Here is a 17,008-nt window from a genome sequence, read left to right on the forward strand (position 1 = left end):
ATCTACCCCAGGTGCCTTTCTTTTGTTTAACTTTAACAATTTTTCCTCCACTTTTCTCTGTTATTACAAAATCGTTTAACCCTCTGTTAGAGTTTGATAAACATCTGGTCCTATCCTCCTTGAATAACAACTCATGTGAATTTAGATGCAAAATACTCATTTAGTTTGGCAGCTATCTGAGAATGATCATTTACAATCAAACCGTTGATATCAAGTGGACCAAACTGATTCATCTCCTTCCTTTTAGAGTTAATATAAGTAAAGAAGTCTTTGTTGTTTTTCTTTGAATTCTTTACCAAAGATATTTCATAATCTGCCTTCACTTGCCTAATCTCCTTTGTGACTTGATTACAGACTAGATTGTACCTACCATATGCTTCTGTGTAGCTTGAGAATTTATGTGCATCCCATGCATTTTTCTTCTCTGCCCAGAGTCTCATTAGTTCATCTGACATCCATTTGGGTCTAAACCTAAACAGTATTTCTTAGTTAGAACAAAAAGCCTAGTAGCTTCCAAAATTACTTCCTTGAATGCTTCCCATTTAGAATTTGCTGTTGGTAACATTATCAGTTGGTCCCACTGTATAGAATTTAAAAAATCTTTGAGACCACTGTAGTCACCTTTACGAAAGCAAAAACCTTTCCCTTCAACCCTGATGGTAGTTACATCTTTAAGTAAATCCCACATCAGTAGACTGTGATCACTGCCACCTAGTGGTTGCTTTATCAGTGCATGAATAATCACTGCTGATAATCACATCAAGAGTGTTACTCCCTCTTGTTGCCTCTCTAACATGCTGCTGTAGAAAACAATCATCCAATAAATCCACAAAAGCAATGCTAGTGTGCAAGTGACCAACCCACAAGTTCTAGTCTATATCTGGGAAGTTAAAATCCCCCAATATAAGTCACTCTGATTTACTGGCCCAGTCTATTTCTCTGTATATTTATTATTAGCTATATGTTGCAAGGAAGCCTGAGGCTTATGCTGCACCAGCCAAAAAAAAAAAAAAATTCATGAGTTACCCTGATAGAGAGAGAGAGAATTCACCAAGAAAGAGAAGAATGATGATATCCTGCTTAGGACCCTGGGTGTGCCAATCCCATACTCACCAGATGTGAGCCCCTGGGGTTAAACTGTTCATTGTACTCATCAGAGTCATTAGGCGTATAACAAACTCCTACCCTCATTTTTGCTTTCCCAGTGCTTATGTCACACCAAACCGACTCAACATAGCACGGTCTATCTATTTCAACTGGATGCACTTCCTTAGATTTTATGTTTCTTAATTAACAGCATAATCCCTTCTCCCTTTCTATCCTATCTATACTTTCTGTACACATTCCCCAAATTCCAATTCTGCATCCCTTATATCTGAGTGACACCAAGTCTCTGATATCCCAACAATATCTGCCTTGGATGTCTTAACCAGCACTTCAATTTTATTTACTATACTCCTAGCATTGGTGTACACGCAAGTATACATGCACCTGTTCTTACTCTTAGTTACTCTAACACAATCCATGTATTTACTTGTTTCATGAATCCCAGCAGTTCCTGAAATCCCCAGCAACTTGCTTTCTGGGCTTCTGCTCATTCCAATAGAAGCAGTGCAAGAATCATTTCCACCTAAGCCTGCAGCTACTGTTAATCTATAAGTCTGTGAATCTCTCCCCCCTCCCAAGCTAGCAGTTTTCCAATCCACCTAACATTGGCTCGGTGCAAGAATATTTGCTCATCAGCAAATATTCTTTCACCCTTTCTATTTAAGTGTATCCCAACCCTGTAGAAGCAATCTCTTCTGTTAACAAGCACAGATCATGCTGAGAAAAATTCTACCTCATGAGCCCTGAACAATCTCTCTAGGGCAAAATTGATTGACAAGGCTCTTATCATATGCTCCCTCATATCGTGTATGGACAGGATTGCACACACTTTCAAATTTAACCCTAACTCGCAACCTTTTTTTCAACACTGACCTGTACTTGATAAGAAAATCCACAGATCTCCTACACTTAATGTCATTAGTGCCAATATGTACAACGATATCACCTTTTGTGCCCTGAAAAGATGATATTTGCTCTACAATGTTATCAACTTTTTCCCCTGGCAGATCTACCCTGGTCCTATTCCACCTATCCTTTTTGCACAATATATTTCCGCTTTCCCTGACAATTGAGTCACCGACAATAACCAGCTCCTGTGGGACCAGTGCATTCTGCCCTGAAGATTTCCGCTATGTTGCCTGGCACACAAGAGTGAGTTCTGGCGTTGGGTTGGGTAGCTGAGAGCTTGATGGCCCCCCTCCCATTTTAATTCCTTCGAGGGCATGTACCCAACTCTTCAAGCTCTCATAGATGCCCATCAGAACACTGAGTTGGCACCTAATTTTCTCACATTCTCTGCACCTAGCATACACACACACAGAGACATCCTCCATGGCTAGATATATTCTGTTCGAGAGAAATCTGCAAACATGTCGCATTTTGCACATTTTTTTTTTACTGTAATGCGTTGGAGAATCGTCCCATTCAGTTCTCCCATGAACGACAGCACTTTTGCTACTTTGTGCACATTGCTTTGCTTCTCTAGTCTGGGGCATGATTTCTGTTTAAATGCAATCTAATTAACAATAAAAATTAAAAGGAGTTATAAATTTAATTGATTAACTGCCAATACTATACTAAGCTAACAGATTCCTAATACAGTGCTACATATTATGCTATCTAGTTTTACGTTATACCTTATGCTCTCAAGTTTGAGATATAAGTTATGCTATTCTGTATTGATACTACCCAATGGCGGCAAGTTTCGAACAGTACAAGTTTTACTGATACTAAGTAATAACCTACAAAATCTCTAAGTTCAAAATAAACTAAATATCGTAACTAGGGATATAAAGCTACTTCTAGAAAATAAATTAATATGCCAATTAAGTCAATAAAATGGTAAAAATTTAAGAAAAACTTCTCTATTAGCTGTAGCCATAAAAACTCCCCCCCCCCACGGAGCTAATCTCATTCCCCACTTCTATGATCAGGGCATTAAACAACTGATCCACAGATGGGAGAAATGTGTTACTATACATGGAGAGTACATAGAAAAGGATTAAAGTTTCTATGAAGTTTCACCTTTCTAGTGCTATTATTTCTAGGTAAGGGTATGAACTTTTTGATACCCCCTCATAGCTTACTGCTAAATTGGCAAATTTTTCAGTCTTTCCTAAAATTACTTTCCACAATTATGTATTTCTACCATGTTATTCATGTGGACCTGAAATATGCCTGCTGGAAGTGGAAGTGAAGACATGTATGTTGTAACATCATTGTTTTCACTGTCCCAGCTCGCATTTTAACACTAAGTTAAAGAAAAATCAAATCAAATATAAGAGTTGAAACCAACAAAGTGTATTGTTAAAAAACATTGTCTCTAATTATTGTTATTAGAGACAATGTTGTGTAGGAAGGGGGGGGTACACACAAACAGTGAGCAGATTCCAACGTTTTCAGCTGAAAGTGAAACAGTAATGAAAGCAAAATAAGTCTGCCTATTCTAGAATGTATTAAAACTTTATCTTTCTGAAAGAGGGTTGTGTTGCTGGTTAGTTGATTATATTGTTTATTGGCACAAGGGTTACTCAATGCTAAATTGTGCACATTTATTTGGCACACGAGAAGACTTCTATTAAGAAAAGGTTGTGTTGTGTACTAAAATCTGTGAAATAATTTTATCTTCTTTATACGGTATCACAAATAGGTCACTCGAAAATTGAATCACGTAGGTTGGCATTAGTTAGATAAATTTATTAACTATTATAGCTATTTAGAAGTTACAAAAGTAACAGTATAGCATAATACATAATTTAAACTTGATAGGAGATATTAAATATATATAATGTAAAGGTCATAGAACATACAAAATATATATACAGCAGCCCCCGTTATAACGCGGTTCGCTTTACGCTGATTCGCTATAACGCTGTTCTTATATTATAACCCGTATTTGACTATAACGCTGTCAAAACTCATTATAACGCTATTTTACTAGCATACAGACTGAATTTTTGGCAAATCCGTCTTCAGTCCAGTCTGTTTTGAGCCTTTTTTTTTTTTTTTTTGGCAAAAGGAGAAAATAGCCACCATGAAATTAACTACAGTAATTATTTTTATAATTTCTACTCTATGTACAAAATTGAAACTTTCAATATGCTCTATTTTCTTGGTGTGGATAGTTTCAAGGGAGAAATTCTTTTTTAGTACACAAGCTGAAAAAATTTACCATCCAGTGTCATACGTTGTTACAAAGTCTGCATTTTCTGTTCTGACCTGTAATAGAAAGATACTAAAAATAGATTTACTCCCTATCTCTTCTTTTGTTTTACTGTGGGAACTATAACTTGCGAAATGTTTTTCACACAATCAATCCCATGAGTGCTAAATGCGGTGCTGTTTCTTGTACAGTATTCTCTTGTCTTCTGAACTCCTCTGACCTTGTGGTCACCCGAAGTACATAAAATTTGTTTGTTTTACTGTTTTGGAAATTCCATAAACATTCTCCATGACTCACACCATAATTTATTACAGTATTTTCGTGCAATAAACAACCATCTGATTTTACTGCACGGTAAAATCGAACTTTTCAGATAAATAAAACATTTGTCACCGTCTTCAGCTCACTTGCCAGAGGAATTCTAGATATCATTCAGTGCATACAGTGTTAGACATACAGTTTACTGTACTCGAACATCGTATCACAATCAGTGCAACGCAGTTACATTTGCAGAGAGTTATGGCGGATAAGAATGAAAAAGCAACAATGTCTGGACGCGGTGCAAAGATTGGAAAGGTAAGAAAAACATTGAGTTTGAAAATTAAATTAGACGTTTTGAAGAGAATTGATTCCGGTCAAAGACAAGTGGATGTGTGCAATAATTTAGGACTGGCAGGTTCAACTGTAAGAACAATCATAAAAAATAAAGAATTAATTTTAGCAGCTGGAAAAACAGCTGTTCCCCTGCAGGCAACTAAATTGACCAGGGCTAGGCCGGCTATTATGATTGAAATGGAGAAACTTCTACATAATTTTATTGAAGACAACATTCAACGTAGAATTCCGTTAAGTTCAATTATTATTAAAGAAAAAGCGAAGAGCCTATATGAAGATTTAAAGGAAGCTCACCCCAAAAAAAACGTGGAACCATTTAATGCTAGTAAGGGCTGGTTTGATAGATTTAGAAAGCGCTATAACCTGCACAACGTAGCAATACAGGGAGAAGCTGCAAGTGCAGATCAACAAGGAGCCGAAACTTTCAAAAAAGAATTTGTTAAAATGATTGAAGAGGGATGTTATACTGCTCAACAAGTTTTTAACATAGATGAAACAGGTCTTTTTTGGAAACGAATGCCTAAAAGAAGTTTCATATCGAAAGAAGAAAAAAACATGCCAGGCTTCAAAGCGGCGAAGGATCGGTTAACTTTGTTGTTGGGTGGTAACGCTGCTGGGGATTTTAAATTAAAACCCCTTTTAGTTTACCATTCCGAAAATCCAAGGGCTCTTAAAGGTTTAGCTAAATCAAACCTACCTGTCATCTGGAAGGCTAATAAAAAAGCTTGGGTAACCAGACCGCTTTTCATTGATTGGTATGCTGAGTTCTTCTGTCCTGCAGTGGAAAAATATTGTGCAAAAAATAACATTGGTTATAAAGCTATTCTAATCATGGACAATGCGCCAGGACACCCAAGCAAAGAGAGCTTAGAAGACTTGAACAATCACATAAAAGTTTTTTACATGCCTCCAAACACTACGTCTCTGATCCAACCAATGGACCAAGGAGTAATTGCCACATTTAAAGCGTACTACATAAGGAACACCTTTTCCCAAGCTATTAAAGCCATCAACACTGAAAATGTACCGAGTTTAAAGGAGTTTTGGAAATCCTATAACATTAAAACCGCCATCTACAACATTTCAAGTGCCTGGGATGAAGTGACTCAGAAAACCATGAATGGAGTGTGGAGGAAAGTTTAGAAAAATTGCATAAAGCATTCCCAGGAACCTGATGATTCCGTTGAAAATGTTAAAACACAAATTGTTGAGCTCGGAAAAGAAGCAGGATTACACGAAATTAACGAAGACATCGTACAAGAGATGATCGACAACGACAGGGATGGCCTCTCTAATGAAGAACTAATGGAAATTATAAAAGAACAAGAGCTTGCTCTTGAGGGAGATGATGATCAAGATACTATAGATGAAGAACCGATGAAGTCGCTGACTGCAAAAGGACTTAGTGAAGCTTTTGAACACTTCGAAAAAATGTGTGATTATTTCCGGGAGAACGACCCTGATATGGAACGAAGTGCCAAGGTAATAAGAAATTTGAAGAAAGAAATGAATCCCTACATGTTGTTGTACAATGAGAGGAAGAAGGCCAAAGCACAACCCAAAATCGACTCATTTTTCAGTCCAAAGATACGAAAACTCGAGAGCACAGGGCCATCGTATTAATAAATTCATGATTTTCGTTAGTTAATTACCTCATAATTATATGTGTATATAATGTAGAATATTTTATATGTACAAAATTTTGAATATTAAATATTTTTAATCGACATTGGTGCATATTTTCACTACCATTTATTATTGATTAGAAAATATCCTATGGAATAGACCGCAACTCACAAATACATATGTTACCTTATGGGAATATGGCGCTCGCTTAGCGCGGATTCACTTAGCGCTCTGTTTTCCCGGAACGAACTATCAGCGTTAAGCGGGGGTCACCTGTATAATGCAAGCTCCATATAGCAATATATATATATACATTCAATAATGTAAACTTGATAGCACATTGGGTGCATAATGTCACTACAGCATTAGGTATATAAGTTTAGTGTAATATTTTTAATTATACTGAATTTGAACAGAAATCAAGCATCAGAGCAGCAAAGCAAAAGGCTCACGGGTGGGAGTGCCATGATTAGGGGAAGAACTGAGAGGGGAGCTGTCCTCTGAATCATAGCCATATAAAATGTATTGCTTATTTAATGTTTGCAAAGCTATCAGGAATAGGATATAATACTGCCAAGAGAAATGTCTTTGCACATGCTCGATGTAAAGAGTGTGAGGATATTAGGCACCAAATCAGTGGGACTTTACAGTGTATTATGGGCCTTTACAAGTACTTGAGGAACAGGATGGATGCCCTCAAAGGATTTAAATTGGGGGTAGAAACAAAAGCTCTTAGCAGCCCACATCGACTGTAGAGCTTGTATCAGATCATGAGGCAATGCAGCAGCAACCAACAAGGCAGATCTCAGGGCAGAACGTGCTGATCCCACAGAAGCTAGTTGTTGTCAAGGAAATGGGGAATATATTGTACGAGGAAAGGCGGAATAGCACCAGGGTATATCTGCAAGGGGCAAAAGTTTACGATGTAGAAAAGATATCGTCTTTTAATGGCACAAAAGGTGATATTATTGTACATGTTGGCACTAATGACATTATGAGTAGGAGACCTGCAGACTTACTTAAAAAGTACAGGGCAATGTTGAAAAAAAGTCATGAGTTATGGTTAAATTTGAAAGTGTGTGCAATCCAGTGCACACACAATAGGAGGGAGTATATGATGAGAACTGTTTTAATCATTTTAGCCCTGGAGAGATTGTGCAATGCATGAGGTAGAATTTTTCTCAGCATGGTCTGTACTTTTTAACAGGAGAGACTGCTTCTACAGGGATGGGATACCTTTAAATAGAAAGAGTGCAAGAATATTTGCTGATGCTATTGTGGCAGTGTTAGGTAGGTCAGAAATTAGCTAGCACTGGGGGAGGGGATACACAGACTAACAGATCAACAAACAGCCGCAGGCAGAGGTGAAAGAAGAGGCAAAATATAGAAGCAGTGCAAGAGGTGATTCTTGTACTGCTTCTGTAGGAATGAGCAGCAGCTTGAAAAGCAGGGAGCCAGGGATTTTAATGTATGCTGAGAGTCAATGTGGAACAAGAAAATACATGGGCTGTGTTAGGGTAACTAAGAGTAACTTGCATGTACACCAATGGTAGGAGCATAGTAAATAATATATATATATTTTTTTGGATGATGAATATGAAGTACTGGTCAAGACATCAAATGCAGACATTGTTGGGATATTAGAGATGTTATTAATTGTTGGGATATTAGAGATGTCACACAAATGTGTACAGAAAGGGCAGAGAGGATGGCGGGAGGTTATGCTCTTAATTAAGGAGCATATAAAATTTAAGGCAGTCCATCCAGCTGAGATGGGTGGCCAGCAATGTTGAGTCAGTTTGGTGTGACATAAGCACTGAAAAAGCAAAAATGAGAGTAGGAGTGTGTTATGGGCCTAATGACTCTGATAAGTATAATGAACAACTCCACAGAGAAATAGAGTGGATCAGTAAATCAGAATGTCTCATAATCGGAGATTTAGATATTGAACAGAACTTGTGAGTTGGTTACTTGCATTCTAACAAGGCTTTATGGATTTACTGGATGATGGTTTCCTACAGGGGCACGTTGTTGTTGTTGTTGGTTTGGTTTTATTGGCGCATTAGCTACTAAGGCTATAATGCGCCAAGACCATGTCATTTATAAAAAAGTTTAAACTTTCAGTGACCTAATTAGTTAGGTCACTATGTCCAAAGGTATAATAAATATATAAAGGAAAAGTGTATATTACAGGGGCATGTTAGAGAGGCAAACATAGGGAGTAATGCTCCTGATTAGATTAACAACAGTGATTATTCATGCAGTAAGAATTTGCAGATAAAGAAATACTAGGTGGCAGTGATCACAGTGTATTGATGTGGGATTTACTTAAAGACATAACTATCATCAATGGTAAAGGGAAGGGTTTTTGCTTTCATAAAGGTGACTACAGCATCTCAGACAGTTTTTAAATTTTATACAGGTCAAATGATGATATTTCCGGTGGCAAATGCTAAATGGAAAGTAACTGTAGAAGCTACTAGGTTTTTCATACCTATCTAAAAAAATACCATCCTACACTTAGCTTTAAATGGATATCAGATGAACTAACGAGTCATGTGGCAGAGAATGCATATAAATTATCAGGTGACACAGAAGTCCATGGAAGATATAAACTACTCTAATCAGGTCACAAAGGAGGCAGATTATGAGAAATCTTTGGCAAAGGATGCAAAGAAAAATAGCAAATTCTTCTCTACTCATGTAAAGTCTTGAAGTAAGGGAATGAATCAAATTGTTCCACTTGATATCGATTCTTCGACTGTTGATGATATTGCTCGGGTTTTTTACAAACCGAATGAGTATTTTGCACCTACATTCACACATGAGGAATCCTTTAGGGAAGTAGGGGTCCAGAAGATTATCAGACTCAACAGGGAGCTAAATGATTTTGTAATAACTGAGAGGAAAATGGAAGAGTAATTGTTGAAGTCAAATATAAGAAAGGCACCTGGGGTGGATGGATCTATCCAATTATATTGAGGAGGCAGTAAAGGAAGTAAGCAAACAGTCATAATGGTGAGAGTATCCTTGGATTAAGTGGGGGGGGGGGGGATCCAAAATCTGCTGAAAGTTTTAGGTGAGAGTGCTACAACCTCAGTTCAACTGCACTCCAAACACCTGGAGAAATAACAGCTATGAAGTACCATTAAATTTCAAATGATGTGAGCAATTACTATTTCATACACTAGAGTAACAAAATACTACTTTCATGTTTTCATAAAATTAATGAAAAGAAATAGCATTTCAAATAATACCTTTGATTTCATGCTCAATACTTCTCCTTCTGTCTTCTAGTGCCTGTCTATCATAATTTAACCTTTTTAAACAGTTAATTCCATATTGCAAACTTGTTCTGCCAATAAAAAAGACAAAAAAAAGTTACTTTTCATGGATATTTATGGAGGACAACAATTTATGATTCAATAAGGGATTAAATGAAATTGTATTTTCGTTTTTTTTTTTTTTTTTTAATCAAACACTGATAATTTTAAATTAAAAGATATATTCATTTATTTTGCAAACTGGCATCAACTATCTTATGAAAATTAATGAACAGTTACACAACAGTCTCTCTCTCTCTCTCTCTCTCTCTCTCTCTCTCATATAATTTCTTCAGAGCTCATCCAAAAGTCAAAAGTGCTTGCACCCCCCTCTTGTATAATTATGTGTAGCAATGGCATGAGTATTTAAAATTTAGTGAAATAAAAATAAAAATCATAGTAAAAGTAAAAGCTTTGTTAGCTGGCACTTAGATAACCAGAAAGCTCCAGTAACTGGTACATTCACATTCTAGAGGAGGGGGGGGGGGGTCACCAGTTAGTTTTCATAAAAAGAAAAAAAAAAAAATGAAATTAACTCATTACAGACAGATCGTTTCTGGAAAATGTCATGCAAATACATACTATGATAACATATTTTTATTTCCACTTGATCATTTTTTTTTTAAAATATTACATGTCAAAGTAGGGAACATACAAAACTGCAAAACAAAAATATGTTATTGTACAGTATTGTACAATGATTAGAGTTTTTTTTTTTTTTTTTTTTTTTAACAAACTAAGATTAAGTTTTACTTGTTTTAGTATTAGCATTTAGTATTAGTAGTGGAGAATGATGTAAGAAAACAAGCTAGCTGTCCTGTAACCAACTTTCCTCAATTTGAATTTATATCTCACTCATATGTGAAATCTGAGCAAGAGGAAAAATATTGAGTTTACTTGATCCATTCGAGGCTTTAAACATCTCAATCAGATCACTTCACAGTTAGTGCCTAGTCTCCAGATATTGTAATTTGAAGAATTGAAACCTGTTCTGGTAAGAGAAACCTTTCATTCCCTTCAAATCTCATTGCCTTTCTCTGTACACATTCCAGCAGCTCTATATATCCTTTCTAAAATGAGGCCTTCAGTAGTAAAAGTACTCAAGATGTGGCCTGCCCATTGCCTTATACAATGGGATAATCACCTTATTTCTTCTAGCAAAATTCCTGCATTTCACTGACAAAATCCAAGAGCTGTCCAGGCAGCCTGTCTATACTGCTCAGAGAACTTCATAACTAATTGCACAATTAACCTCAGGTCTTTTTCATTTTCCACTATGCTTTGTGTAGTGTCACACAATTGGTTCATTAATGTGGGATCACTATTACCCATATGCAGTACCTTGCATTTGTCAAGGTTAGAAACAAGGTTAGAAACAGCCCCTCTGCTTAATTTTTCTACATCTTGTTGCAGTAGCATACTTTGATTACTGTCATTAACTACCCTGCCAACCTTTGTATCTTCTACAAACTTAGACATAAAGCCTGATATATCTTCATCAATATCATTAATAAATATAGAAAACAACAATGGCCCAGCACTGAACCCTGGGCGACTTCATTAATAACATTAGTCCACAAAGAGAAGTGCTCACTACAACAACAACTTTTTGTCTTTTCCAATTCAACCATACCTTTATCCATAGCAGCAACTTACTCCTAATTCCACACTGCTCCAGTTGTAACAGCAGTCTTTCATATGGGACAGCATCAAAAGCTTTTCTGAAGTCTAAGAATGTCAAAATTATTTTTTTGCATCCAGTTCCTTTGTTACTGCATCATAGCAGCTAATCAGGTTGGTCAGACAGAATCCCACTTAACAATGATGTCTGTAATATTCCATTAAGATGATCCTGCGGTACTGCTTTAACCACTGACTCCTTTACTTTCGCTAGAACAGAAGTTAAGCTTACAGGGCTATAATTGCCCATGTCATGCTTTGATCCCCATTTGTGAATAGGAGAGACACTTTCACACCTATAATCTATAGGAATCTCCCCTGAATCCAAGTTTGCTTTCATAATTATGGTCAAAAGCTTGCTTACCTCTTTTAATATAAGTGGATGGATCAATCACATCTCTTCCACTTTCCTCTCAGTTATCACACAATTATTAGCACCCAGTTATACCTTGATATACTTCTGGTATTCCAATCCCTAAAAATTTCTTCATAGATGAAGTAGACGGAAAATATTTATACAATTTGTTAGTAACCCTATCTTCAATCATACCTAGTTATCCAATTACCATTCATATATAGTTATCCAATATGGTTCATCCCTTTCTTCTGGCATTAACATAAGCAAAGAATTATTTGTTACTTTTCATTGCCCTTTTACTCAAAGACTTATCATAATCTGCTTTAGCTTACATAACCCTTGTTAGTAACTTGAATGGAGACAAGTTTCTACTTATTGCAGATTTCTGTTTCCCTGCTAATTTATAATAATCTCATGCATTTTCCTTTTCTGCCACTAGCCTCATCAGTTTATCTGGCATCTGTTTAGATATAAATTTTGAACAATATCTTTTTATTGATATTACAAGCTCAGTTGTCTCTATGATTATTTTTCCAAATGCTTCCAATTTAGAATTTGCATTTGCTGCAACATCATCAGTCAGTTCCACTGAAGGGAATTTAAAAATGATCTACAACCACTGTTGTAACTTTTATAAAAGCAAAATCCTTTCCCTCTACCTTTGACTGTAATTATACTTTAAGTAGATCCCACAGTCATCACTGTTACTTGGTGGTTCATTTATCTGGATATTCTGGATCAAGAGCATTGTTCTTTTGCAACTTTAAAATGCTGGTGCAGAAAAACAACCATCCAATAAATCCAGAAAATCTTGCTATGGTGTGAGTGATCTTCCCACTTGTTGCAGTTGGTATCTGGAAAGTTGTTAAAAACCCTCATTATAAGACATGATTTATAATGGGGGATTTACATGATTTACTGGCCCCACTCAGGTTGTATAGTTTTTTATTATATTTATCACAGTCATTTGGCCTATAACACACCTCTCATTTTTGTTTTTCCAGTGTTTATTGACATTGACAGTGCACTGGCTATCCATGTCAAGTGTGTGCACTGCCATATATTCTAAGTGCTTCTTAGCTAAGAGAATTGCTCCATCCCACTCTCTTCCCCCCTGTTTTCTCTCTCTGTACACTGTACTCACCGTATTCAAATTCCCATTCCTTATGTTAAAGTGGCACCACATCTCTGATAACTCTATAATGTTGTGTTTAATTACCTAATCAATACTTTCAATTTTAATTACCTAATCTAGTCCAATTTTAATTACCTAAAAGTTCTAGTCCGACTTAAGGAATGTAGAGATTAATCCCCCCCCCATATCCATTAAACTTTTTTAGATCCCTAAATTTAACTCCAATGTCAAGCTACTGGACCGAAGAAAATAATCAGCCCATATTTATTAAGTGGTTTAGACCTTCAAAATTTAATTTTATGTCAATCCATGTAATGGTTTCCTTGCTGCCAGAGGTATGGTGTTTGAAGACAGAAATCTTGAGCGCTCAAGGTTGAGACCGAGGGGTCTGAACACTACAGTTCTGACAGTGGGGAAGCTGTCCCACATGTTTTGTAAAATTGATATTGCCTTCCCAAAGGATTATTAGCACGTTGGACCAGGAGAGTTGGTTGGAAAAGAAGCTTCCTATATCTAAAATAAAGGTAATCCCTGTTGTTTCATAATATAATAGAATATAGGAATTATCGAGCACTTAATAGATCTCTATTATCAAATCTTATCATTTATGTACATACAAGCATACTTGCTCCCATTTACATTCTTAGTAACCATAACATAGTCCATATACTTGCTTGTTCCATGGGACAAATATGTCAAGCATATAGATCAATGTTTGCTTGCCCCAGCAAAACTTGTAATCCTTAACACTCAGCCCACAGCTGCTGTTATTCTAATTAGTTTGTTTGTGTCTCCAAGCCAGCAGTTTCCTGATTCACCTACTTGCCTTGAAATCATCAGCAAGTATTACTGAACCCCCTGCTATAAGTGCATACCATCCCTGTAAAAACAGTCTTTCCAGTTAACAAGCACAAACCACGCTGAAAAAAAAATCATGAGTTTTGCACAGTCGCTCAGCAGCAAAATTGTTCATCAAGGCTCTCACCATGTACTTCCTCTTATCATGTCTGGGCAAAATTGCAGACACTTGAATTTAATACTAACTTGCAACTTTTTTTCAAAATTCTCCTATACTTCATAAGAAAATACTCCTACTTTTAATATCATTAGTACCAACATGTACAACAATATCACCATTTGTGCCCTTAAAAGATGATAGCTGCTCTGCAGTGTCATCAATTTTTGCCTTTGGAAGACATACCCTGGTCCTATTCCACCTATCCTTTTTTACAAAATATATTTTCTATTTCCCTTACAGTAGTCACAATAGGTACTTCCTGTGGGAAGTACCTAATGTTGGTGTATAGTCCCATAGAAACTTCCTTGCAAGTCTCTATGGGACTAGCACTTTCTGCTAGTCCCATAGAGAAAAACTAGACCATGAGTATAGTCTCCAGCATTTTGCTGGGCAGCTGAGTTTTTGGTGGGTCCCCCTTTTAAATTTCTCTCAGGGCTTCAACCCTGTTCCTCAAGCTCTCATATAATCATATAAATTCTGCAAAACAAAAGTACACAAAGACATCCCATTTGGCCATATCATGTCCACTAGATGTCTCCACAAAATGGCAACAAATAGCACACTGAATGTAGCTGTGATTTTCAAGAGAACCTCCATTGGTGATTCTCTCCCAAGCCAGAGCATTCTTGCTACTACAGAAAATTTGACAAAAAAAGTTAACTTGACAAGCACACTGAATGGCTACAACAGCTATTATAGCCAAATTGTGCCTGTTCCTTTGGAGTGAGAATGTACAGGTTGTTAAAATGGGTTTGGCAGAGCATATGTCTTTTATGTTTTGTAACTTGTTATATAATCGGTTTATGCAAAATTTCTATCCACTTTTCATTGCATACTCAGCATACATATGACTGATTTATAATCTGTATAAGGAATCTTATACAGATTATAAGATTAATGATGATTGGTAAAAGGTTAATTTCCTTCCGAATTGAGATCGATGGAGTAAGAATAGAACAGGTAGAGCACTTTAGGTATCTGGGGCAGTTATTTGCACAGGACATTTCATGTCAAATTGAGATTCAATCCAGAATTGCAATGGCAAAACAATCTTTCAAGAATAAACTGTCCTTGATTACACAGAAGAAGATGTCACAAGAAATTAGGAAGAAGATAATAAAGACATATATCTGGTCAGTGGCACTATATGCAGCAGAGACATGGATTCTAACATAGAGACAAAAAGGGAGTTGAGGCCTTCAACTCCCTTCAATTGTGGTGCTGGAGCAGGATGGAAAAAATTAAATGGACTGAAAAAGTGTCAAATGTGGAAGTATTAAGACATGTCCAAGGAAAAAGGAAAATTTTAGGTAGAATAAGAGCAACTAGACTAAAATGGGTGGGCCACGTGATTTGACATGGTGGATTGCTTCTGGATGCAATGGAGGGGACTGTGGAGGGAAAAGGTCCTAGGGGTAGACCTTCATCAGGACATTGCTGGATGAAGCAGGACTTTGAGGAACTAAAACAAACGGCACAGGAGAGACAAAGATGGCAACAGCTCATCAGAGGAACTGATGAGCTGTCGCCATCTTTGTCTCTCTCTCATCATCTGTAATTCAGTCATAAGACTGAATTATTGATGATGATGATAAGGAATCTGGATGCAGTCATTGTCAGAGGGGTTTCTTGCTGCTTTAACTGCATGCTCATTTCCTGGTATTCCAGCATGCCCAGGGATCCAACAGAATATGGAATGTAGTTGTGATTTCCATTAATGGTTCTCTACAAAGCCAAAACATTCTTGCTGCTTTGAACTTTTTACTTTGCCGATCTTGTTTAAGGAATGATTTTAGTCAACATTTCAATTAAAAATACCACACAAATTAAAAGATAAGAGTATAGGCATGCTAAACTATTCCCCAGTTGTGTGGACTATGCTATTATGTTTCTGGATAATGCTACTGATTTTCTAAGTGCTAATATAAATAGAAAAAAAAAAAAAGCTAACTACTGATTAGGACCTTTGAACTATTTATTTACTACAATTTAATAGTTAAGAGATACAATGATTGTGCCAAAATTAACAATAACAAAGGTTCTATGAATATCAATTTGAAACTAATGAAATCCATTATAAGAACACCTATGATGAGTAAGCTAACTATTGATTAGGACCTGTAAAGTCAGTAATTATAGAGCTAGGTTTGAGTTCTGTTCCAGAGTAATTAATGGTTTAGAATGGTCAGATCTTCTTGGACCATTCTGCTGGTATGATGCAATAACAAAGGAATTGGAGGCAAAAAATAATTTTTACATCATATGCTTAGATTTAAATAGAGCTTCTGGCACTGTTTCACACAAGAGACCTATACAAATTGGAGCAGTGATGCATTGGGGGCAAGTTACTGCTATTGATAAAGGGATAGTTGAGTGACAGAAGACAGAAGGTGGTTATCAATGGGCACTACTCTTCTTGAAAAATGTGATTAGTGGTGTCCTTTAAGGTTCAGTGCTGGCCTCTTACTGTTTTCAATAATTTATTAATGACAGTGATAAAGGAATATCAAGTTTAATGTCTAAGTCTGCATATAATACAAAGTTTGGCTAGGCAGACAGGCTCAAAAGTGGTAACTGGGATTTAACATTCATAAATGCATGGTATTACATATAGGTGGCAGTATTCTCAGAATAACATATCAGTTGGATGGAACCACCTCAAGGTGATGGAGAATGAAAAATATCTAGAGGTAATTGTACAGCCTGATGTTAAGTTTTCTGAGCATTACAGATAGGTTACTAGAACAGCTCTTAATCGGGGGGGGGGGGGAGAGAAGAGAGAGAGTAAAATAATATCAGGAATTTTGCAAACAGGTACAAGGATGTGATTATCCTAGTGTATAAGGCAATGGTTAGATTGTCTTGAATACTGCATAAAGGTCTGCAGGCTTCATTTTAGGAAAAATATGGATCTTTTGGAATGGGTGCAGAAAAGAGCAATGTGATGACTTAGGGGGGGCACAAAGGATATTCTCACCAAGAA

At 36.6% G+C, this 17,008-nt stretch overlaps 1 protein-coding gene across 1 annotated transcript in view; it reads right to left on the reverse strand.

Annotated features, from left to right (window-relative positions):
• Nucleotides 1-17,008, reverse strand: part of LOC150077286 (liprin-alpha-1-like) — a 1,048,988-nt gene that overhangs the window by 28,374 nt on the left and 1,003,606 nt on the right. The window contains exon 23 of the mRNA XM_090386159.1: nt 9,769-9,866. Coding sequence (XP_090242285.1) covers nt 9,769-9,866 — 98 coding nt within the window. The remainder of the gene's footprint in view (nt 1-9,768; nt 9,867-17,008) is intronic.

The sequence above is a fragment of the Mastigoproctus giganteus genome, chromosome 12 (assembly GCF_048544385.1).
Source record: "Mastigoproctus giganteus isolate SK-2022 chromosome 12, ASM4854438v1, whole genome shotgun sequence".
In the NCBI taxonomy this organism is placed as follows: Eukaryota; Metazoa; Arthropoda; class Arachnida; order Uropygi; family Thelyphonidae; genus Mastigoproctus; species Mastigoproctus giganteus.